This window comes from Tachyglossus aculeatus, chromosome X1 (assembly GCF_015852505.1).
Source record: "Tachyglossus aculeatus isolate mTacAcu1 chromosome X1, mTacAcu1.pri, whole genome shotgun sequence".
Taxonomy (NCBI): Eukaryota; Metazoa; Chordata; class Mammalia; order Monotremata; family Tachyglossidae; genus Tachyglossus; species Tachyglossus aculeatus.
In genome coordinates, this window is record NC_052101.1 from 4618629 (window position 1) to 4646179 (window position 27551).

The window sequence follows — 27551 nt, forward strand, 5'->3', positions numbered from 1 at the left end:
AGAAGGCCTTCCCAGACTGAGCCTCTTCCTTCCTCTCCCCCTCGTCCCCCACTCCATCCCCCCAATCTTACCTCCTTCCCTTCCCCACAGCACCTGTATATATGCATATATGTTTGTACATATTTATTACTCCATTTATTTATTTATTTTGCTTGTACATATCTATTCTATTTATTTTGTTAGTATGTCTGGTTTTGTTCTCTGTCTCCCCCTTTTAGACTGTGAGCCCACTGTTGTGTAGGGACTGTCTCTTTATGTTGCCGACTTGGACTTCCCAAGCACTTAGTACAGTGCTCTGCACACAGTAAGCGCTCAATAAATACGATTGATGATTGATTGATTGATGGATGGGTGAATGGTTGGATGGATGAATAAATGGATGGATGAATAGACGGATGGATAAATAGTCCAGTGCTCTGCATACAGTAAGCGCTCCATAAAGACGATTGAATGAACAAAGTGATGGATGAAGGAATGAATGGATGGGTGGATGAATGAATGAATGAATGAATGAATGAATGCTATTTATTTATTTATTTATTTTACTTGTACATTTCTATCCTACTTATTTTATTTTGTTGGTATGTTTGGTTCTGTTCTCTGTCTCCCCCTTTTAGACTGTGAGCCCACTGTTGGGTAGGGACTGTCTCTATGTGATGCCAATTTGTACTTCCCAAGCGCTTAGTACAGTGCTCTGCACATAGTAAGCGCTCAATAAATACGATTGATTGATTGATTGATGGATGGATGGATGGATAATGAATGAATGAATGAATGAATGAATGCCTGGGCCCAAGCCCGCGCTGCGTCACCGGAAGTGCGGGCCCCGAGCGGCGCGCGGGGAAGCGACGGGCGCCGCGGCCAATCAGAGCCCGCCGTCTGGTCCCGCCCCCAGCCCCGTCCGGGCTGCGCCGAAACCCCGGAGCGCGGATCGCGGAGCCCGGCGCCCGGTGCCATGCTGAGCCTGCTGGCCCCGCTGGCCCGCAGAGCCGCCGCTCTCGGCGCCCGGGCCCGTCCCAACCCCAACCGTGCCTGCCTACGGAGCCTCGACGCCGACTCCAGCTCCCCCTCCGGATCCACTGCCGGTTTCTACTCCTACTCCCTCTTTAGCTCCGGCTCCAGATCCAGTTCCGGTTCTTACCCCTGCTCCAGCCCCGGCTCCTACTTCTGCTTGCGCGCCAACTCCGGCTCCTGCACGGGATCCAGTTCCGGCTCCTCCTCCTATTACTGCTTCGGCTCCGGCTCCAGGTCCGGCTCCTCCTCCTCCTCTTCCTTCTCCTATTGCTGCTTTAGCTCCGGATCCAATTCCGGCTCCGGCTCCTACTGTTGCTGTAGCTCGGGTTCCAGTTCCGGTTCTTCCTCCGTCTCCCACTGCCTCCTTAGCCCCAGCTCCGGCTCCGACTCCAGGTCCGGTTCCAACTCCGGCTCCGGCTCCTGCGGGGGATCCAGTTCCGGTCCTTCCTCCGGCTCCTACTGCCGCCTTAGCTCCGACTCCGGGCCGGGATCCAGTTCCGGCTCCCGCTCCTTTTGCTGCCTTAGCTCCGGCTCCGACTCCAGTTCCGGGTCTTCCTCCGGCTCCGGCTCCCGCTCCTATTGCTGCCTCAGCTCCGGCTCCTACTCCAGTTCCGGTTCTTCCCCCGGCTCCGGCCCCAGCTCCGGCCCTTCCTCCGGCTCCGGCTCTTACTGCAGCAGCCTCAGCGCCGGCTCCGGATCCAGTTCCGGGTCTTCCCCCGGCTCTTCCGACTCCCGTCCGGGATCCAGTTCCGGCTCCCGCTCCTATCGCTGCCTTAGCTCCGGCTCCGACCCCAGCTCCGGTCCTTCCTCGGGCTCCAGTTCCGGGTCTTCCTCCGGCTCTTCCGACTCCCGTCCGGGATCCAGTTCCGGCTCCCGCTCCTATTGCAGCCTCAGCTCCTGCTCGGACTCCGGCTCCGGGTCTTCCTCCGGCTCCGGCCCTTCCTCCGACTCCGGTTCCGGGTCTTCCGGCCGCTCCGACTCCGGTCCCGGCGGCGGGTGGCTCCGTTCCATGTTTTACGGCGTCCGTCGTGGCCGCCGGCCCGGCGTCTACCTCACCTGGTCCGTCCTCACCCCCCCCCTTTGACCCCTGACCCCTGACCTCCCGTGACCCCCGACTTCAGCGCTTAGAACAGTGTTTGGCACATAGTAAGCGCTTCACAGACGCCGCCATTATTAGTATTATCACAATCTCAGCACTTAGAACAGCAATTGGCACAGGGAGCACTTCACAAATACCATTTTCATTATTATTATTATTATTATTATCATTATTATTAATACCTCAGCGTTTAGAACAGTGCCCAGCACATAGTGAGCGCTTAACAAACACCTTGATTATTACTGTTATGACCTCAGCGCTTAGAACAGTGCCGGGCACATAGTGAGCGCTTAACAAATACCATTATTATTATTATTATTATTAATACCTCAGCGCTTAGAACAGTGCCTGGCACATAGTGAGCCCTTAATACCATTATTATTATTAATACCTCAGCGCTTAGAACAGTGCCTGGCACATAGTGAGCGCTTAACAAATACCATTATTATTATTATTATTATTAATACCTCAGCACTTAGAATAGTGCCCAGCACATAGCGCTTAACAAATACCATTATTATTATTATTATTATTATTAATACCTCAGCACTTAGAACGGTGCCCGGCACATAGTGAGCGCTTAACAAATGCCATTATTATTATTATTATTATTAATACCTCAGCATTTAGAACAGTGCCCGGCACATAGTGAGCGCTTAACAAATACCATTATTATTATTATTAATACCTCAGCGCTTAGAACAGTGCCCGGCACATAGTGAGCGCTTAACAAATACCATTGTTATTATTATTATTATTATTATTAATAATAATAATACCTCAGCGCTTAGAACAGTGCCTGGCACATAGTGAGCCCTTAATACCATTATTATTATTAATACCTCAGCGCTTAGAACAGTGCCCGGCCCATAGTGAACGCTTAACAAATACCATTATTATTATTATTATTATTATTATTATTAATACCTCAGCGCTTAGAACAGTGCCCGGCACATAGTGAGCGCTTAACAAATGCCATTATTATTATTATTATCATTATTAATACCTCAGCGTTTAGAACAGTGCCCGGCACATAGTGAGCGCTTAACAAATGCCATTATTATTATTATTAATACCTCAGCATTTAGAACAGTGCCCGGCACATAGTGAGCACTTAACAAATACCATTATTGTTATTATTATTATTAATACCTCAGCACTTAGAACAGTTCCCGGCACATAGTGAGCGCTTAACAAATACCATTATTATTATTATTAATACCTCAGCACTTAGAACAGTGCCCAGCACATAGCGCTTAACAAATACCATTATTATTATTATTATTATTATTATTATTAATACCTCAGCACTTAGAACAGTCCCTGGCACATAGTGAGCGCTTAACAAATGCCATTATTATTATTATTATTAATACCTCAGCGTTTAGAACAGTGCTTGGCACATAGTGAGCCCTTAATACCATTATTATTATTACTACCTCAGCGCTTAGAACAGTGCCCGGCACATAGTGAGCGCTTAACAAATGCCATTATTATTATTATTAATACCTCAGCATTTAGAACAGTGCCCGGCACATAGTGAGCACTTAACAAATACCATTATTGTTATTATTATTATTAATACCTCAGCACTTAGAACAGTTCCCGGCACATAGTGAGCGCTTAACAAATACCATTATTATTATTATTAATACCTCAGCACTTAGAACAGTGCCCAGCACATAGCGCTTAACAAATACCATTATTATTATTATTATTATTATTATTAATACCTCAGCACTTAGAACAGTCCCTGGCACATAGTGAGCGCTTAACAAATGCCATTATTATTATTATTAATACCTCAGCGTTTAGAACAGTGCTTGGCACATAGTGAGCCCTTAATACCATTATTATTATTACTACCTCAGCGCTTAGAACAGTGCCCGGCACATAGTGAGCGCTTAACAAATACCATTATTATTATTATCATTATTAATACCTCAGCGCTTAGAACAGTGCCCGGCACATAGTGAGCGCTTAACAAATACCATTATTATTATTATTATTATTAATACCTCAGCGCTTAGAACAGTGCCTGGCACATAGTGAGCCCTTAATACCATTATTATTATTAATACCTCAGCGCTTAGAACAGTGCCCGGCACATAGTGAGCGCTTAACAAATACCATTATTATTATTATTATTATTAATAATACCTCAGCACTTAGAACAGTGCCCTGCACATAGTGAGTGCTTAACAAATACCATTATTATTATTATTAATACCTCAGCATTTAGAACAGTGCCCGGCACATAGTGAGCACTTAACAAATACCATTATTATTATTAATACCTCAGCGCTTAGAACAGTGCTCGGCACATAGTGAGCGCTTAACAAATACCATTATTATTATTATTATTATTAATACCTCAGCGCTTAGAACAGTGCCTGGCACATAGTGAGCCCTTAATACCATTATTATTATTAATACCTCAGCGCTTAGAACAGTGCCCGGCACATAGTGAGCGCTTAACAAATACCATTATTATTATTATTATTATTAATAATACCTCAGCACTTAGAACAGTGCCCTGCACATAGTGAGTGCTTAACAAATACCATTATTATTATTATTAATACCTCAGCATTTAGAACAGTGCCCGGCACATAGTGAGCACTTAACAAATACCATTATTATTATTAATACCTCAGCGCTTAGAACAGTGCTCGGCACATAGTGAGCGCTTAACAAATACCATTATTATTATTATTAATACCTCAGCGTTTAGAACAGTGCCCGGCACATAGCGCTTAACAAATACCATTATTATTATTATTAATACTTCAGCACTTAGAACAGTGCCCGGCACATAGTGAGCGCTTAACAAATGCCATTATTATTATTATTATTAATACCTCAGCACTTAGAACAGTGCCCGGCACATAGTGAGCCCTTAATACCATTATTATTATTAATACCTCAGCGTTTAGAACAGTGCCTGGCACATAGCCCTTAACAAATACCATTATTATTATTATTAATCCCTCAGCGCTTAGAACAGTGCCCGGCACATAGTGAGCGCTTAACAAATACCATTATTATTATTAATAATACCACAGCACTTAGAACAGTGCCCAGCACATAGTGAGCGCTTAACAAATACCATTATTATTATTAATACCTCAGCACTTAGAACAGTGCCCGGCACATAGTGAGCGCTTAACAAATACCATTATTATTATTATTAATAATACCTCAGCGTTTAGAACAGTGCCTGGCACATAGTGAGCGCTTAACAAATACCATTATTATTATTAATACCTCAGCGTTTAGAACAGTGCCCGGCACATAGTGAGCGCTTAACAAATACCATTATTATTATTATTAATACCTCAGGACTTAGAACAGTGCCTGGCACATAGTGAGTGCTTAACAAATGCCATTATTATTATTATTAATACCTCAGCATTTAGAACAGTGCTGGGCACATAGTGAGCGCTTAACAAATACCATTATTATTAATACCTCAGCACTTAGAACAGTGCCCGGCACATAGTGAGCCCTTAATACCATTATTATTATTAATACCTCAGCGCTTAGAACAGTGCCCGGCACATAGTGAGCGCTTAACAAATACCATCATTAGTATTATGACCTCAGCACTTAGAACAGTGGTCGGCACATAGTGAGCGCTTAAACAACTTTTTTATTATCATTACCTCAGCGCTTAGAACAGTGCTTGGCACATAGTGAACGCTTAGCAAATACCATCAGTATCATTATTAAATAGAATTATAGTCCTTTCATCGTTAAGCATTTCTGCTTTTATGTGTTAGCCATTCTGGATGTCGTCCTGCTGTCCGGATCTGCCTTCCCCCTCCCGCAGGGCGAATTTCTGTTGAACGCCTTTTATCCCTACGGTCAACGGGTTGGAAAAACCGTCATTATTATTCATTCATTCTTTCAGTGGTATTTATTGAGCGCTTCCTGTGTGCAGAGCACCGTACTAAGCGCTTGGGAAGGACAAGTCGGCCGCGTAGAGAGACGGTCCCAACTCGGTAACAGGCTCTCGTTCTAGAAGGGGGAGATGGATGATAAAACAAAGCAGGTAGACGGGTCCAAACCGTCAGAATAAATCGAACGATAGCTCCAGGCACGTCGTCAACAAAATAAATAGTAAATGTGTACACATATTTTCTGTTTCAGGAATGAGTGTAAAGAGCAGGTGGACCGTTTTCCCGCCGCCCGGTTCAAGAAGTTCGGCACGGAGGAGGAGGCCTGGGAATTTGTCCGCGGAAGGGCCGGCCCTTCCGATCCGTCAGGTATTTATATCTAGCCGCTCGGTGCTTACAACAGCGCTCGGCACAAAGTAAGCGCTCAGCTAGTACCGTGATTAATAATAATAATAATGTTGGCATTTGTTAAGCGCTTACTACGTGCAAAGCACTGTTCTAAGCGCTTGGGGGGATACAAAGTGATCAGGTTGTCCCACGTGGGGCTCACAGTCTTCATCCCCATTTTACAGATGAGGGAACTGAGGCTCAGAGAAGTTAAGTGACCTGCCCGAGGTCACACAGCAGACATGTGGCGGGGCCGGGATTCGAACCCATGACCCCTGACTCCAAAGCCCGGGCTCTTCCCACTGAGCCACGCTGCTTTCTGATTATTATCGTTATGATTATTATCGTTACGATCGGTCCGAGGCGAGGCCTCCCTTCTCGGCCGGCTCGGCCCCGGTCCCTTAATTGGCCCGATTCACGAAACCGCGGGGGCCTGGCGGCAGGAACCCGGGCTTGGGGGTCTGAGGTTCGTTCATTCATCCAGTCGTATTTATTGAGCGCTTGCTGTGTGCAGAGCACTGGACTAAGCGCTTGGGAAGTTGGCAACATCTAGAGACGGTCCCTACCCGACGGCGGGCTCCCAGTCTAGAAGGGGGAGGCAGACGACAAAACAGAACGTATTAACAAAATAAAATAAATGGAATAAATAGGTAGAAATAAAATAAATACGTACAAACATATGTACATATATCCAGGTGCTGTGGGGAGGGGAAGGAGGTAAGGCGGGGGCTCAGTCTGGGGGGGCTCAGTCTGAGGTCAATCAATCAATCAATCGTATTTATTGAGCGCTTACTGCACTGTACTAAGCGCTTGGGAAGTACAAATTGGCAACATGTAGAGACAGTCCCTACCCAACAGTGGGCTCACAGTCGAAAAGGGGGAGACAGAGAACAAAACCAAACATACTAACCAAATAAAATAAATAGAATTGATAGGTACAAGTAAAATAAATAAATAGAGTAATAAATATGTACAAACATATATACAGGAGCTGTGGGGAGGGGAAGGAGGTAAGGCAGAGGGGATGGGGAGGGGAAGGAGGGGGCTCAGTCTGAGGTCAATCAATCAATATCGTATTGAGCGCTTACTGCGTGCAGAGCACTGTACTAAGCGCTTGGGAAGTACAAGCTGGCAACATATAGAGGCAGTCCCTACCCACCAGTGGGCTCACAGTCTAGAAGGGGGAGACAGAGAACAGAACCAAGCATACTAGCCAAATAAAATCAATAGAATAGGTAGGTACAAGTAAAATAAATAAATAAATAGAGTAATAAATCTGTACAAACATATATACGTATATACAATAAATGGAATAAATATGTACAAATATGTAGAAATAAAATAAATACAAAGCCAAACATACTAACAAAATAAAATAAATAGAATAGATATGTACAAGTAAAATAGAGTAATAAATATGTACAAACATATATACATATATAAAATAAATGGAATAAATATGTGCAAATAAAATAAAATAAATACGTACAAACATATGTACATATATCCAGGTGCAGTGGGGAGGGGAAGGAGGTAAGGCGGGGGGGGATGGGGAGGGGAAGGAGGGGGCTCAGTCTGAGGTCCAAGCGCTCAGTCCAGTGCTCTGCACACAGTAAGCGCTCAATCAATCAATCAGTTGTATTTATTGAATGCTTCCTGTGTGCAGAGCACCGTACTAAACGCTTGGGAAGTACAAATTGGCAACATATAGAGACGGTCCCTATCCAACAGTGGGCTCACAGTCTAGAAGGGGGAGACAGAGAACAGAACCAAGCATACTAACCAAATAAAATAAATAGAATAGATAGGTACAAGTAAAATAAATAAATAAATAGAGTAATAAATATGTACAAACATATATACGTATATACAATAAATGGAATAAATATGTACAAATATGTAGAAATAAAATAAATACAAAGCCAAACATACTAACAAAATAAAATAAATAGAATAGATATGTACAAGTAAAATAGAGTAATAAATATGTACAAACATATATACATATATAAAATAAATGGAATAAATATGTACAAATAAAATAAAATAAATACGTACAAACATATGTACATATATCCAGGTGCAGTGGGGAGGGGAAGGAGGTAAGGCGGGGGGGGGATGGGGAGGGGAAGGAGGGGGCTCAGTCTGAGGTCCAAGCGCTCAGTCCAGTGCTCTGCACACAGTAAGCGCTCAATCAATCAATCAGTTGTATTTATTGAACGCTTCCTGTGTGCAGAGCACCGTACTAAACGCTTGGGAAGTACAAATTGGCAACATATAGAGACGGTCCCTACCCAACAGTGGGCTCACAGTCTAGAAGGGGGAGACAGAGAACAGAACCAAGCATACTAACCAAATAAAATAAATAGAATAGATAGGTACAAGTAAAATAAATAAATGAATAGAGTAATAAATCTGTACAAACATATATACAATAAATGGAATAAATATGTACAAATATGTGCAAATAAAATAAATACAAAACCAAACATACTAACAAAATAAAATAGAATAGATATGTACAAGTAAAATAAATAAATAAATAAATAGAGTAATAAATATGTACAAACATATATACATATATAAAATAAATGGAATAAATATGTACAAATAAAATAAAATAAATATGTACAAACATATGTACATATATCCAGGTGCTGTGGGGAGGGGAAGGAGGTAAGGCGGGGGGGGATGGGGAGGGGAAGGAGGGGGCTCAGTCTGAGGTCCAAGCGCTTAGTGCAGTGCTCTGCACACAGTAAGCGCTCAATCAATCAATCAGTTGTATTTATTGAGCGCTTCCTGTGTGCAGAGCACTGCACTAAGCGCTTGGGAAGTACAAGTCGACAACACATAGAGACAGTCCCTACCCGACAGCGGGCTCACAGTCTTGAATGCAAGGTCGTGGGTTCTAATCCTGACCCCGCCACTTGTCTGCCGTGGGACCTTGGGCCAGCCGCTTCACTTCTCTGGGCCTCGGTTCCCTCATCTGTAAAAAAAAAATGGGGATGAAGACTGCGAGCCCCACGGGGGACAACCTGATCACCTTGTATCTCCCCCGGCGCTTAGAACGGCGCTTGGCTCATAGCAAGTGCTTAACAAATACCATCGTCATTACTATTTTTATTATTCATCATCATCTTCATCATCATCAATCGTATTTATTGAGCGCCTACTATGTGCAGAGCACTGGACTAAGCGCTTGGGAAGTACAAATTGGCAACATAGAGAGACAGTCCCTACCCAACAATGGGCTCACAGTCTGAAAGGGGGAGACGGAGAACAAAACCAAACGTACTAACAAAATAAAATAAATACAATAGATATGTACAAGTAAAATAAATAGAGTAATAAATATGTACAAACATATATACAGGTGCACTATGATCTCATATATGTATTCACTGATCAGGGCATTCATTCATTGTCGAAATTTATCGAGCACTTACTGTGTGCAAAACATTGGGACTTTTCTCTCCCCTCTGTGAGCCCCATGTGGGACCAGGAGTGTGTCCAACATCATTACCTTGTATCTACCCCAGCGCTTAAAACAAACACATAGTAAGAGTTTAACACGTACCATTAAATAGATTAAAAATAAAGCAGCATGAACTAGAGAAGCAGCGTGGCTCAGTGGAAAGAGCCCGGGCTTGGGAATCAGAGGTCCTGGGTTCTAATCCCGGCTCCGCCGCTTATCAGCTGGGTGACTTCGGGCAAGTCGCTTCATCATCATCATCATCAATCGTATTTATTGAGCGCTTACTGTGTGCAGAGCACTGGACTAAGCGCTTGGGAAGTACAAATTGGCAACATATAGAGACGGTCCCTACCCAACAGTGGGCTCACGGTCTAAAAGGGGGAGACAGAGAACAAAACCAAACATACTAACAAAATAAAATAAATAGAATAGATATGTACAAGTAAAATAAATAAATAAATAAATAGAGTAATAAATATGTACAAACATATGCATCATCATCATCATCAATCGTATTTATTGAGCGCTTACTATGTGCAGAGCACTGTACTAAGCGCTTGGGAAGTACAAATTGGCAACATCTAGAGACAGTCCCTACCCAACAGTGGGCTCACAGTCTAAAAGGGGGAGACAGAGAACAAAACCAAACATACTAACAAAATAAAATAAATAGAATAGATATGTACAAGTAAAATAAATAAATAGAGTAATAAATATGTACAAACATATATACATCATCATCATCATCAATCGTATTTATTGAGCGCTTACTGTGTGCAGAGCACTGTATTAAGCGCTTGGGAAGTACAAATTGGCAACATCTAGAGACAGTCCCTACCCAACAGTGGGTTCACAGTCTAAAAGGGGGAGACAGAGAACAAAACCAACCATACTAACAAAATAAAATAAATAGAATAGATATGTACAAATAAAATAAATAATTAAATAGAGTAATAAATATGTACAAACATATATACATATATAAAGGGAAGCTTCACTTCTCGGTGCCTCAGTGACCTCGTCTGGAAAATGGGGATTAAGGCTGTGAGCCCCACGTGCGACAAACTTGGCTACCTTGTATCTCCCCCAGCTCTTGGAACGGGGCTTGGCCCATAGTGAGCGCTTAACAAATGCTCAAGAAATTCCGTAATTATTATCATTATGGCATAGTGGAAAGAGCCTGGGCATGGGAAGCAGAGCATAGTGTGGCCTAGCGGAAAGAGGCCGGGCCCGCTAGATCATCATCATCAATCGTATTTATTGAGCGCTTACTGTGTGCAGAGCACTGGACTAAGCGCTTGGGAAGTCCAACTTGGCAACATATAGAGACGGTCGCTACCCAACAGTGGGCTCACAGTCTAAACGATGCGGATTAATCGGGTTGGACCCAGTCCCTGTCCCACGTGGGGCTCACAGTCTTCATCCCCATTTTACGGACGAGGCCGCTGAGGCCCAGAGAAGCGAAGTGACTGAAGCGCTTAGTCCAGTGCTCTGCAGGCAGTAAGCGCTCAATAAATACGATTGAATGAATGAATGAATGAATGACTGGCCCAAGGTCATACAGCAGAGATGCGGCAGAGCCGGGATTAGAACCCAGGCCCTTCTGATTCCCAGGCCCCGCACTGCTTCTCATCTTGACGTGAACCGGGAAAGTCACGCCGTGCCCCGGTTGATCTTGATTAAGTTCCTTGATGGTTCGAAATGTGACTCTACTTATTAAATTGTATACATATATATTTAAATTATAATATAAATAAATTTATATTATTTTATTATATTTATCTATTATATTCTATGTTATTTATTATATTATATTCATTATATTATTATATTATGTTTATTACATTATGTATTATATTTATGTTATGTTTTATTAACAAATTTAATAAATTAAATTATATATATTTAGAGTAAATAAATTACTCTGTTACTCTATTGATTTATTTTACTTGTACATTTTATTCTGTTAATATGTTTTGTTTTGTTCTCTGTCTCCCCCTTCAAGACTGTGAGCTCACTGTTGGGTAGGGACCATCTCTGTATGTTGCCAACTTGGACTTCCCCAGCGCTTAGTCCAGTGCTCTGCACACAGTAAGCGCTCAATAAATACGATTGAACGAATGAATGAATGACCGCTCATTTGGAGTCCTCATCGCTCCGTGACGAGTGGGATTCCTTGGGTTTGTTTTGTATTTCTCAGGTCAGGAAAGCAACCGCGAGAGGGAAGAAGAGCCGGCGGAGAAGAGAAAGCGGGAGTCGGCCTCGGACGAAGACGAGCCCCCTTCGAAACACGTCAAGCCCGAGCCGAGCCCCGAGCCTCTGCTCGGCAGAGACAAGTTCATTTACATGGGTCGGTAGAGGAAGGACTTTTCGGGGTCATTTTGTGTATTTTTCCCCTCCGCCGCGCTCTCCGCGCCCGGGACGGCCCCCGGGAAGTAGCACCGATTATTGGTTTTGGCGCAATGACCGAGAGTCGTCGTCTTTCTCTTTGCGAAGTAGCGCCGATTATTGGTTTTGGCACAATGACCGAGAGTTGTCGTCTTTCTCTTTGCCAGGCGAAGTAGCGCCGATTATTGGTTTTGGTGCAGTGACCGAGAGTTGTCGTCTTTCTCTTTGCCAGGCGAGTCTGCCGTCGTTTACACGGATGGCTGCTGCTCCAGTAACGGGCGGAGACGGGCCCGGGCGGGCATCGGGATCTACTGGGGGCCCGGCCATCCTCTGTGAGTTCTGGGCGACCGACGGGGGCTCCTCTGGGGCCTGGGCCATCCTCTCCAAGTCCGGGGCTCCTTTTAATAATAATAATAATAATAATAATGACATTTATTAAGCGCTTACTACGTGCAAAGCACTGTTCTAAGCGCTGGGGAGGTCACAAGGTGATCAGGTTGCCCCACGGGGGGCTCACAGTCTTCATCCTCTTAGACCGTGAGCCCACTGTTGGGTAGGGACCGTCTCTGTATGTTGCCAACTTGTACTCCCCAAGCGCTTAGTACAGTGCTCTGCACACAGTAAGCGCTCAATAAATGCGATTGATGATGATGATGATGCTGGGGAGGTCACAAGGTGATCAGGTTGCCCCACGGGGGGCTCACAGTCTTCATCCTCTTAGACTGTGAGCCCACTGTTGGGTAGGGACCGTCTCTATATGTTGCCAACTTGTACTCCCCAAGCGCTTAGTCCAGTGCTCTGCACACAGTAAGCGCTCAATAAATACAATTGATTGATTGATTAATCCCCATTTTACAGATGAGGGAACTGAGGCCCAGAGAAGTGAAGTGACTTGCCCAAAGTCACCCAGCTGACAAGCGGCGGAGCCGGGGTTTGAACCCACGACCTCTGGCTCCAAAGCCCGGGCTCTTTCCACTGAGCCACGCTGCTTCTCAATAATAATAATAATAATAATGTTGGCATTTGTTAAGCGCTTACTATGTGCAAAGCACTGTTCTAAGCGCTGGGGGGGATAAAGTGATCAGGTTGTCCCAGGGGCTCACAGTCTTAATCCCATTTTACAGATGAGGTCACTGAGGCTCAGAGAAGTGAAGTGACTTGCCCAAGGTCACACAGCAGACATGTGGTGGAGCTGGGATTCGAACCCATGGCCTGTGACTCCAAAGCCCGGGCTCTTTCCACTGAGCCACGCCGCTTCTGCTAATAATAATAATAATAATAATAATGGCATTTATTACACGCTTACTAGGTGCCAAGCACTGGTCTAAGCGCTGGGGAGGTTACAGGGTGATCAGGTTGTCCCACGGGGGGCTCACAGTCTTCATCCCCATTTTACAGATGAGGGAACCGAGGCCCAGAGAAGTGAAGCGACTTGCCCAAGGCCACACAGCAGAAAAGTGGTGGAGTCGGGATTAGAATCCGGGTCCTTCTGATTCCCAGGCCCGGGCTCTAAGCACAGTGGGTCGCGCTGCTTCTCTTTTTCATTCTAGACTGTGAGCCCGCTGTCGGGTAGGGACCGCCTCTAGATGTTGCCAACTTGGACTTCCCGAGCGCTTAGTCCAGCGCCCCGCACACAGTCAGCGCTCAATAAATACGATCGAACGGATGAATGAATGAATTGGGTGCCTAGTTTATCCTCTCCCTCCGAATTGAAAAGTCTTATCCTTTGTCGTGGTGCTTTGTGGAGATCTAAAGGCTGGCTCTCGATGATCTTTAAAATAGAAATGTCGGAGACAGGCTTCCCGGACGGCAGACAAATCAGAGAGCGGAGATACACGTAAGTCGGAGACCGTTCCATTTCGTCCTGTTTTGTGAAAAAACAAAAAACAAACCGCGTGTCCTTATTCATTGTCGGTTTTCCTCTCAGGAGGGGCCGAAAGGGGTGTTTCGATCATGTTTGGGTAGCTCACCTATCACAGCCCGCGGAATAGACGACTTTGGGGTTGGGGCATCACTGCTCTGCACACAGTAAGCGCTCAATAAATACGATTGATTGATTGATTGATGGGTGAATAACCACCGTTTTGGTAGAAAATCCTCCCTTGTGCCCGTTTGTTGCTTGTGAATAATAATAATAATAATAATAATGATGGTATTTGTTAAGCGCTTACTATGTGCAATGCACTGTTCTAAGCAGTGGGGAGGAGAAGCAGCGCGGCTCAGTGGAAAGAGCCCGGGCTTTGGAGTCGGAGGTCATGGGTTCAAATCCCGGCTCCACCACTTACCAGCTGTGTGACTGCGGGCAAGTCACTTCTCTGGGCCTCAGTGACCTCATCTGGAAAATGGGGGTGAAGCCCCCCGTGGGACAGACTGATCACCTTGTTAACCTCCCCAGCGCTTAGAACAGTGCTTGGCACCTAGTAAGCGCTTAATAAATGCCGTCGTTATTATTATTATTATTATTCCAAGGTGATCAGGTTGTCCCAGCTGGGGCTCACGGCCTTCGTCCCCATTTTCCAGATGAGGTCACCGAGGCCCGGTGAAGTGACTTATCCAAAGTCACGCGGCGGACGAGCGGCGGAGCCGGGATTAGAACCCACAGCCTCTTTCCACAGAGCACCGGCTCCTCCGCATTTAGGAAGGGAAGCGACTTCCCCCGCATCAGCCCGGAGAAAGAGAAATGGTAGCCCCGTCACTAAAACGGCGCGGATTTTGGGAAGCGAACCTTTTCCGAGAGTGTGAAAATGTTTCTTTAAAGGCAGCCTGCAAGGCAATCGAGCAGGCGAAGAATCAGAACATCGAGAAACTGGTTCTGTACACGGACAGCATGTTTACCATAAACGGTGAGTCTCGGCGGCCTTATTCATCATCATCATCATCATCAATCGTATTTATTGAGCGCTTACTATGTGCAGAGCACTGTACTAAGCGCTTGGGAAGTACAAATTGGCAACATATAGAGACAGTCCCTACCCAACATCGGGCTCACAGCCTTATTTGCCCGGCACACGGTAAGCGCTCAGTAAATACGATCGAACGAACGAATTTCAGGAGACTCGGGGAGGGAGGGAGGGAATATCCGGCGGCGTTGGGACCGATATTCCCGTGTCCAATCCCGGGGAGTCCCAGGGCCCGGGGTGAATCAGGGTCACTGGCCAGGCCGACTACCGAGCGGCCATCCTTTCTTCAATCAATCAATCAATTGTATTTATTGAGCGCTTACTGTGTGCAGAGCACTGTACTAAGCGCTTGGGAATCAATCAATCGTATTTATTGAGCGCTTATTGTGTGCAGAGCACTGTACTAAGCGCTTGGGAAGGACAAGTTGGCAACATCTAGTGACGGTCCCTACCCAACAGCGGGCTCACAGTCTAAAAGGGGAGACAGAGAACAAAACCAAACATACTAACAAAATAAAATAAATGGAATAGATATGTACAAGTAAAATAAATAGAGTAATAAATATGTACAAACATATATACATATATACAGGTGCTGTCATTCAGTCGTATTTGTTGAGCGCTTACTGTGTGTAGAGCACTGTGCTAAGCACCTGGGAAGTACCCCCAAATAGTACCCTTTTGTTAATATGTTTTGTTTCATTGTCTGTCTCCCCCTTCTAGACTGTGAGCCCGCTGTTGGGTAGGGACCGTCTCTAGATGTTGCCGACTTGGACTTCCCAAGCGCTTAGTACAGTGCTCTGCACACAGTAAGAGCTCAATAAATGCGACTGACTGAATGAATGAATGTATATATGTTTGTACGTATTTATTACTCCTCCATTTATTTATTTTATTTGTACATATTTATTCTATTTATTTTATTTTGTTAATATGTTTTGTTTTGTCGTCTGTCTCCCCCTCCTAGACTGTGAGCCCGCTGTTGGGTAGGGACCGCCTCTATACGTTGCCAACTTGGACTTCCCAAGCGCTTAGTACAGTGCTCTGCACACAGTAAGCGCTCAATAAATACGACTGACTGAATGAATGTATATGTTTGTACGTATTTATTACTCCTCTATTTATTTTATTTGTGCATATTTATTCTATTTATTTTATTTTGTTAATATGTTTTGTTTTGTCGTCTGTCTCCCCCTTCTAGACTGTGAGTTGGGTAGGGACCGTCTCTATACGTTGCCAACTTGGACTTCCCAAGCGCTTAGTCCAGTGCTCTGCACACAGTAAGCGCTCAATAAATACGACTGACTGAATGAATGAATGTATATATGTTTGTACGTATTTATTACTCCTCCATTTATTTATTTTATTTGTGCATATTTATTCTATTTATTTTATTTTGTTAATATGTTTTGTTTTGTCGTCTGTCTCCCCCTTCTAGACTGTGAGTTGGGTAGGGACCGTCTCTATACGTTGCCAACTTGGACTTCCCAAGCGCTTAGTCCAGTGCTCTGCACACAGCAAGCACCCAATAAATACAATTGAATAGTAATAATAATAACGATGATGACACTATTTAAGCACTTCCTATGTGCCAAGCACTGTTCTGAGCACTGAGGCAGATGCAAGGTAATCATGCATTCGATCGGATTGATCGAGCGCTCGCCGCGTGCGGAGCACTGCGCTGAGCGCTTGGGAGAGCCCCACGCCCCATCACCCTCTTGTCGCCACCTTCCAGAACCAGGGGTCGGACGTGAGCCGAACGCGGCGCGTGGCTCAGTGGAAAGAGCCCGGGCTTTGGAGGCAGAGGTCACGGGTTCAAATCCCGGCTCCGCCACTTGGCAGCTGGGTGACTTTGGGCAGGTCACTTCACTTCTCTGGGCCTCAGTTCCCTCATCTGGAAAATGGGGATGAAGACTGTGAGCCCCCTGTGGGACAACCTGATCACCTTGTAACCTCCCCCAGCGCTTAGAACAGTGCTTTGCACATAGTAAGCGCTTAATAAATGCCATTATTATTATTATTATTATTATGGTGGGTCGGTGGGCTGCAGTGGTCCGACGCGTGGAAAACACCGGTGCGTCTTCTCTGAGCTCGGAAGGAATTAGTTCAGTCAGTCAGTCAAGTCGGGTGTATTTATTGAGCGCTTAGTAATAACAGGTTACAAGGTGATCGGGTTGTAACATCTATACGTACAAACATATATACATTCATTCAGTCGTATTTATTGACGCTTACTGTGTGCAGAGCGCTGTACTAAGCACTTGGGAAGTCCAAGTTGGCAACATAGAGAGACGGTCCCTACCCAACGGCGGGCTCACAGTCTAGAAGGGGGAGACAGACAACAAAACAGATTAACAAAATAAAATAAATAGAATAAATATGTCCAAATGAAATAAATAGAGTGATAAATACGTACAAACATATATCCATTCATTCATTCGTTCAGTCGTATTTATTGAGCGCTTACTGTGTGCAGAGCGCTGTACTAAGCGCTTGGGAAGCCCAAGTCGGCAACATCTAGAGACGGTCCCTACCCAACAGCGGGCTCACAGTCTAACAAAGGGGAGACAGACAACAAAACAAAACAGATTAACAAAATAAAATCAATAGAATAAATATGTACGAGTAAAATAAAGAAAGAGGGTAATAAATCCGTACAAACATATATAGAGGTGCTGTGGGGAGGGGAAGGAGGTAAGGTGGGGGGGATGGGGAGGGGGAGGAGGGGAAACTAGATAGAAGCCCTGTGTGGGCAGGGATTGTTTCTCTTTACTGCTGAATTGTACTTTCCAAGCGCTTAGTAATAATAATAATAATAATAATAATAATGGCATTTATTAAGCGCTTACTATGTGCAAAGCACTGTTCTAAGCACTGGGAACGTTACAAGATGATCAGGTTGTCCCACGGGGGGCTCACAGTTTTAATCCCCGTTTTACAGATTAGGTAACTGAAGCACAGAGAAGTGACTTGCCCAAAGTCACCCAGCTGGCAATTGGCAGAGCCGGGATTTGAACCCATGACCTCTGAGTCTAAAGCCTGTGCTCTTTTCCACTGAGCCACATAGTCCAGTGCTCTGCACACAGTAAGCGCTCAATAAGTACGATTGAAGGAACGAATCTTTGCCATCAACCCGTCGGCGGCTCTAAGGAAACCACGCTCAGACCTGCTGGGGAGGCGAAGGAAAGGGAGGGAGCCAAGAAGGAGAACTCATGGCCCACCTACTTGAGAAGCAGCGTGGCTTAGCGGAAAGAGCCCGGGCTTGGGAGTCAGAGGTCGTGGGTTCTAATCCCGGCTCCGCCACCTGTCTGCTGTGTGACCTTGGACGAGTCACTTCACTTCTCTGGGCCTCAGTGACCTCCTCTGTAAAACGAGGATGAAGACGGTGGGCCCCACGTGGGACAAACCTGATTACCTTCTATCTGCCTCAGTGCTCAGAACAGTGCTCGGCACATAGGAAGTGCTTAAATACTGTCGTCATCGTTATTATTATTACTATTCAATCGTATTTATTGAGCGCTTACTGTGTGCAGAGCACTGGACTAAGCGCTTGGGAAGTCCAAGTCGGCAACATATAGAGACGGTCCCTACCCAACTCACAGTCTAGAAGGGGGAGACAGACGACAAAACAAAATATATTAACAAAATAAAATAAATAGAATAAATATGTACAAATAAAATAAATAAATAAATGGAGTAATAAATACATACAAACATATATACATTCAGTCAGTCAGTCGGTCATATTTATTGAGCACTTAGTGTGCAGAGCACTGGACTAAGCGCTTGGGAAGTCCAAGTCGGCAACATATAGAGACGGTCGCTACCCAACAACGGGATCACAGTCTAGAAGGGGGAGACACACAATGAAACAAAACATATTAACAAAATAAAATAAATAGAATAGATATGTACAAATAAATAAATAAATGGAGTAATAAATCCGTACAAACATATATACATTCATTCATTCAGTCAGTTGTATTTATTGAGCGCTTACTGTGTGCAGAGCACTGGACTAAGCGCTTGGGAAGTCCAAGTTGGCAACGTATAGAGACGGTCCCTACCCAACAGCAGGCTCACAGTCTAGAAGGGGGAGACAGACAACAAAACCAAACATACTAACAAAATAAAATGAATAGATATGTACAAGTAAAATAAATAGAGTAATAAATACATACAGACATATATACATATATACAGGTGCTGTGGGGAGGGGAAGGAGGTAAGGCCGGGGGGGGATGAGAAGGGGGAGAATGGTGAGCCCAATGTTGGGTAGGGACCGTCTCTATATGTTGCCAACTTGTACTTCCCAAGCGCTTAGTACAGTGTTCTGCACACAGTAAGCGCTCAATAAATACGATTGATTGATTGATTGATTGAATACTATTGATAAATGACTTTGGGCATGGGATTTAAATATTCCTTCTTAGAAGCAAAGCAGAAAGTCAGTCAGTCAATCGTTCTACCATGGCCAACCTGATTCAGTTGTATCTACCTCAGTGCTTGGAACAGCGCTTGGCACAGAGTGAGCGCTTCACAAGTACAATTATTTATTTATTGGGACCGTCCTCTCATCTGTAAAATGGGGATGAAGACCGTACGCCCCACCTTGTATCATCATCATCATCATCAATCATATTTATTGAGCGCTTAGTGTGCAGAGCACTGTACTAAGCGCTTGCACTGTACTAAGCGCTTGTATCCCCCCCAGCTCTATGAACAGTGCTTGGCACATAGTAAGCGCTTAACAAATGCCATCATCATCATCATCATCATCAATTGTATTTACTGAGCGCTTACTGTGTGCAGAGCACTGTACTAAGCGCTTGGGAAGTACCAATTGGCAACATAGAGACAGTCCCAACCCAACAGTGGGCTCACAGTCTTAACCAACTGAGGCGCAGAGAAGTCAAGCAACTTGCCCAACGTGTCACAGCTGAGAAGTGGTGGAGCCGGGATTAGAACCCACGACCTCTGACTCTATTACTCTATTTATTTATTACTCTATTTATTTATTTATTTATTTATTTTATTTGTACATATCTATCCTATTTATTTTATTTCGTTAGTATGTTTGGTTTTGTTCTCTGTCTCCCCCTTTTAGACTGTGAGCCCACTGTTGGGTAGGGACTGTCTCTATATGTTGCCAATTTGTACTTCCCAAGTGCTTAGTACAGTGCTCTGCACATAGTAAGCGCTCAATAAATACGATTGATGATGATGATTATGACTCCCAAGCTGGTGTCTCGAGGATGATAATTATGATATTTTTAAGAGATTAATGTGCTACGCACTAAACACTGGGGTAGATGTAAGGCGGTCCCCTCCATTTATTGAGCCCTTACAGTGTGCAGAGCACTGTACTAAGCACTTGGGAGAGTACGATATAATAATATTAACATACAAGGCGACCCCTAATAGGCGTCTAGCGCTTACTCTCCTTCCGGACCATATTGCATTTCCCGCGAATTCTCTGGCACCGAGCGGGAGGGTTCGGCGAAGGAGGCTTCCCTAAAAATCCTTGGCCAGGCCGCGGGGATGAGGACGCCCAAACCCAGACTTAGACATTCCCGAAGATGCCGTTGTCCCAGCTCCGCCCGGAGAAGTCAGGGAATTGCGTGTCTTCCGCTTCAGGCATTACCAGCTGGGTTAAAGGCTGGAAGAAAAACGGTTGGAAGACCAGCACGGGGAAGGACGTCATCAACAAAGACGACTTCATAAAGCTAGACGAGCTCACGCGGGGAATGGATATTCAGTGGGTAAGTGAGGGGCTTGTTGTTCTCCAATTTCATTTTATATAATAATAATAATGATGATGATGACGGTGTTTGTTGAGCGCCGACTGTTCTAAGCGCCGGGATAGATACGAGTGAATCAGGTTGTCCCACGGGGGGCTCACAGTTTTAATCCTCCTTTTAGACTGTGAGCCCACTGTTGGGTAGGGACCGTCTCTATATGTTGCCAACTTGTCCTTCCCAAGCGCTTAGTACAGTGCTCTGCACACAGTAAGCGCTCAATAAATACGACTGAATGAATACATGAATGAATGGAAAGAGCCTGGGCTTTGGAGTCAGCGGTCATGGGTTCAAATCCTGGCTCCGCCACCTGTCCGTTGTGTGACCCTGGGCAAGTCACTTCACTTCCCCGTGCCTCCGTCCCCTCATCTGTAAAATGGGGATGACGACTGTGAGCCCCGCGTGGGACAACCTGATCACCTTGTATCCCCCCCCCTCACCGCTTAGGACAATGCTTCGCACAGAGCAAGCGCTTAACGAATGCCATCATCATCAACTGAGACACAGAGAAGTCAATCAATCGTATTTATTGAGCGCTTACTATGTGCAGAGCACTGTACTAAGCGCTTGGGAAGTTGGCAACATATACAGTCCCTACCCAACAGTGGACTCACAGTCTAAAAGACACCAAGACAAGGACAGGGTTTTTGGCAGGGGAGGGGGGAGAAGGAGGTTGTCCGTTAACTAAGACTATTCATTTTAAAACTTCATTTGGTTGTTTCTTTTAACATTTTTCTTTGAAACACCTTTTTGGAGTGTGCTCGTGATCAGGAATCTCTGGCCACAACTCCCTCCGTGGTTTAGGAAACAGGAGTGGAGGTTACTAGAGGAATAAAGAGGAAGAAGACTCCTGGGGAGTGGGCAGGGCCATAAACTATGTGACCATGAGAACTCTCCCAGTTCTCCAGGCAATCAACCTTTAAAGCTTTTATTTCTCTTTAGTCTCCAGATGGTCAGAAAAAGATCTCCACAGGTCTAACAACTCATTGACTTGGCCTGCAAGCATGTCTAAAGAACCACAGATTGCCATTCACCTTTCAGCACCACCTTCGTATTTGCCTTAATGTGTTCAGTTGTAATAGCGTGAGGGTTTATTTTTTTAGTTTACCGCTTTTAAATTCCATCACATCAAGTGAAATGAGTCGCAAACGTTCAAATCGCTCCCTATTGTTTTCTGTTCTTGGAGCCGGTTATAGAAATGGGGAAAGTCAAGCAACTTGCCCAAGGTCACACAGCTGAGAAGCGGTGGAGCCGGGATTAGAACCCACGACCTCTGACTCCCAAGCTCGTGTCTTGATTATCATTATCAAGATTATATCAAATATTATAATTATAATTTTTTTAAGAGATTCTGTGCCAAGCGCTAGACTAAACACTGGGGTGGATTTAAGGCGGTCCCTGTCCCATCATGGGGCTCACGGTCTAACAGATATTGAATCCCTCATCTTACAGATGAAGAAATAAAAAAGAATGATGGTATTTCATTCATTCATCCAATCGTATTTATTGAGCGCTTACTGTGTGCAGAGCACTGTACTAAGTGCTTGGGAAGTACAAATTGGCAACATATAGAGACAGTCCCTACCCAACAGTGGGCTCACAGTCTAGAAGGGGGAGACAGACAACAAAACAAAACATATTAACAAAGTAAAATAAATAGAATAGTAATTCATTCAATCGTATTTATTGAGCGCTTACTGTGTGCAGAGCACTGTACTAAGCGCTTGGGAAGTCCAAGTTGGCAACATAGACGGTCCCTACCCAACAGTGGGCTCACAGTCTAGAAGGGGGAGACAGACAACAAAACCAAACATATTAACAAAGTAAAAAAATAGAGTAGTAGTTCACTCAATTGTATTTATTGAGCGCTTACTGTGTGCAGAGCACTGTACTAAGCGCTTGGGAAGTCCAAGTTGGCAGCATAGAGAAACGGTCCCTACCCAACAGTGGGCTCACAGTCAAGAAGGGGGAGACAGAGAATGAAACAAAACATATTAACAAAATAAAATAAATAGAATAAATATGTACAAATAAAATAAATAGAGTAATAAATCCATACAAACATATGTACATATATACAGGTGCTGTGGGGAGGGGAAGGAGGTAAGGCGGGGGGGGGGGGGGGATGGAGAGGGAGCCTCCCAAGGGACAGAGGCCACATCTAGGACTTGGCGCTGTCAGACTTTAAGACTGCGAGCCCCACGTGGGCTTGTAATAATAATAATAATAATAATAATAATAATAATAATGATGGCATTTGTTAAGCACTTACTCTGTGCCAAGCACTGTTCTAAACGCGGCGGGGGATACAAGGTGATGAGGTTGTCCCACGTGGGGCTCCCAGTCTTCATCCCCATTTTCCAGATGAGGGAACTGAGGCCCAGAGAAGCGAAGTGACTTGCCCAAACTCACACAGCTGACTTTGGGGCGGGTGTCTACCCCAGCGTCCGGCACCCAATAAGCGCTTATCACATAATAATAATAATAATGATGGCATTTGTTAAGCGCTTACTATGTGCGAAGCACTGTTCTAAGTGCTGGTGGGGGGGATACAAGGTGATGAGGTTGTCCCAAACGGGGCTCACAGTCTTAATCCCCATTTTACAGATGAGGGAACATGCCGCGATTATGAATTCCTACCTGTGTGTATTTTACCCACAGTAAGTGCTGAGCCAGTACAAACAAAACATCTCCAGGGCCTCTTCATCAACCAGTCGATCAATAAATCGTATTTATTGAGCGCTTACCGTGTGCAGAGCACTGTACTAAGCGCTTTGGGAAGTACAAGTTGAAGACTCCTCCCCCTGTTATCGGAAATGGAAACTAGAGCGAGCGTCCTAATCCGGTGAATTGTGCTCGAATCTTATCATTCATTCATTCAATCAATCAATCGTATTTATTGAGCGCTTACTGTGTGCAGAGCACTGTACTAAGCGCTTTGGGAAGTACAAGTTGAAGACTCCTCCCCCTGTTATCGGAAATGGAAACTAGAGCGAGCGTCCTAATCCGGCGAATTGTGCTCGAATCTTATCATTCATTCATTCAATCAATCAATCGTATTTATTGAGCGCTTACTGTGTGCAGAGCACTGTACTAAGCGCTTTGGGAAGTACAAGTTGAAGACTCCTCCCCCTGTTATCGGAAATGGAAAATAGAGCGAGCGTCCTAATCCGGCGAATTGTGCTCGAATCTTATCATTCATTCAGTCTATCAATCGTATTTATTGAGCCCTTACCATGTGCAGAGCACTGTATTAAGCGCTTTGGGAAGTACAAGTTGAAGACTCCTCCCCCAGTTATCGGAAATGGAAACTAGAGCGAGCGTCCTAATCCGGCGAATTGTACTCGAATCTTATCATTCATTCATTCAATCGTACTTATTGGGCGCTTACTGTGTGCAGAGCACTGGACTAAGCGCTTGGGAAGTACAAGTTGGCAACGTATAGAGACGGTCCCTACCCAGCAGCGGGTTTACAGTCTAAAAGGGGGAGACGGACGACAAAACAAAACGTATTAACAAAATAAAAGAAGTAGAATCTGCCCTCACTCGCTGGCCTTTCGTCGTCTGCACATGGTAAGCGCTCAATAAATACGATTGATGATGATGATGGTGGAAGGGGGCTCGGAACCCAATTCCGAGCTTCGGCGTGGTTTGACGGGCGAGGCTCCGAAGACGGATTCCGTCATCCCTTTCCCTCCCACAGATGCACATCCCTGGCCACGCGGGATTCGTCGGCAACGAAGAAGCCGACAGGCTCGCGAGAGAAGGAGCTAGGAAAGCGGACGACTCAGCGTAGCGTTTCCCGGCCTCCCGGGAGAGCCCCGACGGCGCTCCCGTTTCCAATCCGCGTCGGAAGCAGAACGGACATCCGCGGACAGATGGGATTTATTTTTCCTCTCCGTCGGCCACAGTACGGACCCTTATTCAGTTTGAGCTTGAGAGCCAAACACGATTCAGACCCGTATTCAATTTGGGCTTGAGACGAGTCCAACACGTCCTTTGGAACGGTTCGTTTTCCCGTTCGTCCCGTTGAGATCTGCGTTCGTAAGTGAGATAAATATTAGGCGGCCCACCTGTACGGATCCTTAGAGCGAAGAAGGAATTTTAAGCCCACCGAAATTCCCGAAGTCAATCAGCGAACAGGATTGTTTTGCGTGCAGAGGAGTTGCATCTTTTTCTTTTTCCCTCCGAGGCAAATCCCGCTCGCTCTCGGAAAACGTGGAAGTCGGCGGTTTCCCGCCGGAAAGAAAGTCGTCGTGAGAGCCGGATGCGAGGGATTGCGTGGGCGAGGGACGAAACCGCAATCCGCCTTCCGATAGGAGACGGGGGGAGCTGAAACCGCCCGCCAGCTAGGAGTAAAACACCGAGCGTAAAACTCGGAAACACGACCCGGTCGTATAACGCATCGCGGAGAGTTTTCAATAGATTGGCCCAGGTGGGCAGATGTCGTGAAAATCCTCCCTGAAATTTCGGTATAGGATGAAGGCGCTCGTTCGGAACGCCGCTATTATTATCTATCGCTTTTTTCCTTTGTGGATTTTGCTCTAGTTTTCCTTTAGCGACTAGGAGTAAAACACCGAGCGTAAAACTCGGAAACACGACCCGGTCGTATAACGCATCGCGGAGAGTTTTCAATAGATTGGCCCAGGTGGGCGGATGTCGTGAAAATCCTCTCTGAAATTTCGGTATGGGATGAAGGCGCCCGTTCGGAACGTCGCTATTATTATCGATCGCTTTTTTCCTTTGTGGATTTTGCTCTAGCTTTCCTTTAGCGACTAGGAGTAAAACACCGAGCGTAAAACTCGGGACCACGACCCGGTCGTATAACGCATCGCGGAGAGTTTTCAATAGATTGGCCCAGGTGGGCAGATGTCGTGAAAATCCTCCCTGAAATTTCGGTATAGGATGAAGGCGCTCGTTCGGAACGCCGCTATTATTATCTATCGCTTTTTTCCTTTGTGGATTTTGCTCTAGTTTTCCTTTAGCAACTAGGAGTAAAACACACCGAGCGTAAAACTCGGAAACACGAACCGGTCGTATAACGCATCGCGGAGGGTTTTCAGTAGATTGGCCCAATTGGGCAGATGTCGTGAAAATCTTCCCTGAAATTTCGGTATAGGATGAAGGCACTCGTTCGGAACGTCGCTATTCTTATCGATCGCTTTTTTCCTTTGTGGATTTTGCTCTAGCTTTCCTTTAGCGACTAGGAGTAAAACACACCGAGCGTAAAACTCGGAAACACAACCCGGTTGTGTAACGCATCGCGAAGAGTTTTCAATAGATTGGCCCAAGTGGGCAGATGTCTTGAAAATCCTCTCTGAAATTTCAGTACAGGATGAAGGCGCTTGTTCGGAACGTCGCTATTATTATCGATCGCTTTTTTCCTTTGTGGATTTTGCTCTAGCTTTCCTTTAGCGACTAGGAGTAAAACGCCGAGCGTAAAACTCGGAAACACGAACCGGTCGTATAACGCATCGCGGAGAGTTTTCAATAGATTGGCCCAGGTGGGCGGATGTCGTGAAAATCCTCCCTGAAATTTCGGTATAGGATGAAGGTGCTCGCTCGGAACGTCGCTATTATTATCGATCGCTTTTTTCCTTTGTGGATTTTGCTCTAGTTTTCCTTTAGCAACTAGGAGTAAAACACACCGAGCGTAAAACTCGGAAACACGAACCAGTCGTATAACGCATCGCGGAGGGTTTTCAGTAGATTGGCCCAAGTGGGCAGATGTCGTGAAAATCTTCCCTGAAATTTCGGTATAGGATGAAGGCACTCGTTCGGAACGTCGCTATTCTTATCGATCGCTTTTTTCCTTTGTGGATTTTGCTCTAGCTTTCCTTTAGCGACTAGGAGTAAAACACACCGAGCGTAAAACTCGGAAACGCAACCCGGTTGTGTAACGCATCGCGAAGAGTTTTCAATAGATTGGCCCAAGTGGGCAGATGTCTTGAAAATCCTCTCTGAAATTTCAGTACAGGATGAAGGCGCTTGTTCGGAACGTCGCTATTATTATCGATCGCTTTTTTCCTTTGTGGATTTTGCTCTAACTTTCCTTTAGCGACTAGGAGTAAAACACACCGAGCGTAAAACTCGGAAACACGAACCGGTCGTATAACGCATCGCGGAGGGTTTTCAATAGATTGGCCCAAGTGGGCAGATGTCGTGAAAATCCTCTCTGAAATTTCGGTATAGGATGAAGGCGCTCGTTCGGAATGTCGCTATTATTATCGATCGGCTTTTTTCCTTTGTGGATTTTGCTCTAGCTTTCCTTTAGCAACTTTTAGGGGCCGGCTTGGATCTCGCACCGATTGGACTTTCCCCCTTTCATAACTACATCCGTCTTCTACGTAACTCCCGGTTCCCTTTTAAAAAATAAAGTGAAATTTCCGTTTTGCCGAACTCGATGTGTGATTCTAGACTGTGAGCCCTGTGTTGGGCAGGGACCGTCTCTATATGTCGCCAGCTTGTACTTCCCAAGCGCTTAGTACAGTGCTCTGCACACAGTAAGCGCTCAATAAATACGATTGAATGAATGAATGAGTTTAGAGGTAGAATAGGGGTTGAAGGTAAAAAATACTAGATACGTACATC

General features: G+C 45.1%; 1 protein-coding gene across 1 annotated transcript; it reads left to right on the forward strand.

Annotated features, from left to right (window-relative positions):
- The first annotated feature begins 1655 nt into the window (after positions 1-1655).
- On the forward strand, positions 1656-27354 carry RNASEH1 (ribonuclease H1). The gene is made up of 8 exons (XM_038772130.1): positions 1656-2073; positions 6266-6381; positions 12075-12224; positions 12495-12594; positions 14045-14099; positions 15021-15105; positions 20800-20924; positions 24664-27354. Exons 1-8 carry the CDS (start codon positions 2024-2026, stop codon positions 24754-24756), a joined length of 774 nt encoding a protein of 257 aa, XP_038628058.1. The 5' UTR covers positions 1656-2023; the 3' UTR covers positions 24757-27354.
- The last annotated feature ends 197 nt before the right edge of the window (positions 27355-27551 follow it).

What these genes read in the sequence shown, in the direction of transcription:
- RNASEH1 (XM_038772130.1), top strand. Translation starts at nt 2,024, where the DNA reads ATGTTTTACGGCGTCCGTCGTGGCCGCCGGCCCGGCGTCTACCTCACC. An exon ending in AGACAAGTTCATTTACATGG is followed by an intron (nt 12,225 to 12,494) that starts GTCGGTAGAGGA and finishes TCTCTTTGCCAG; the next exon opens with GCGAGTCTGCCGTCGTTTAC. An exon ending in TGGGGGCCCGGCCATCCTCT is followed by an intron (nt 12,595 to 14,044) that starts GTGAGTTCTGGG and finishes TCTTTAAAATAG; the next exon opens with AAATGTCGGAGACAGGCTTC.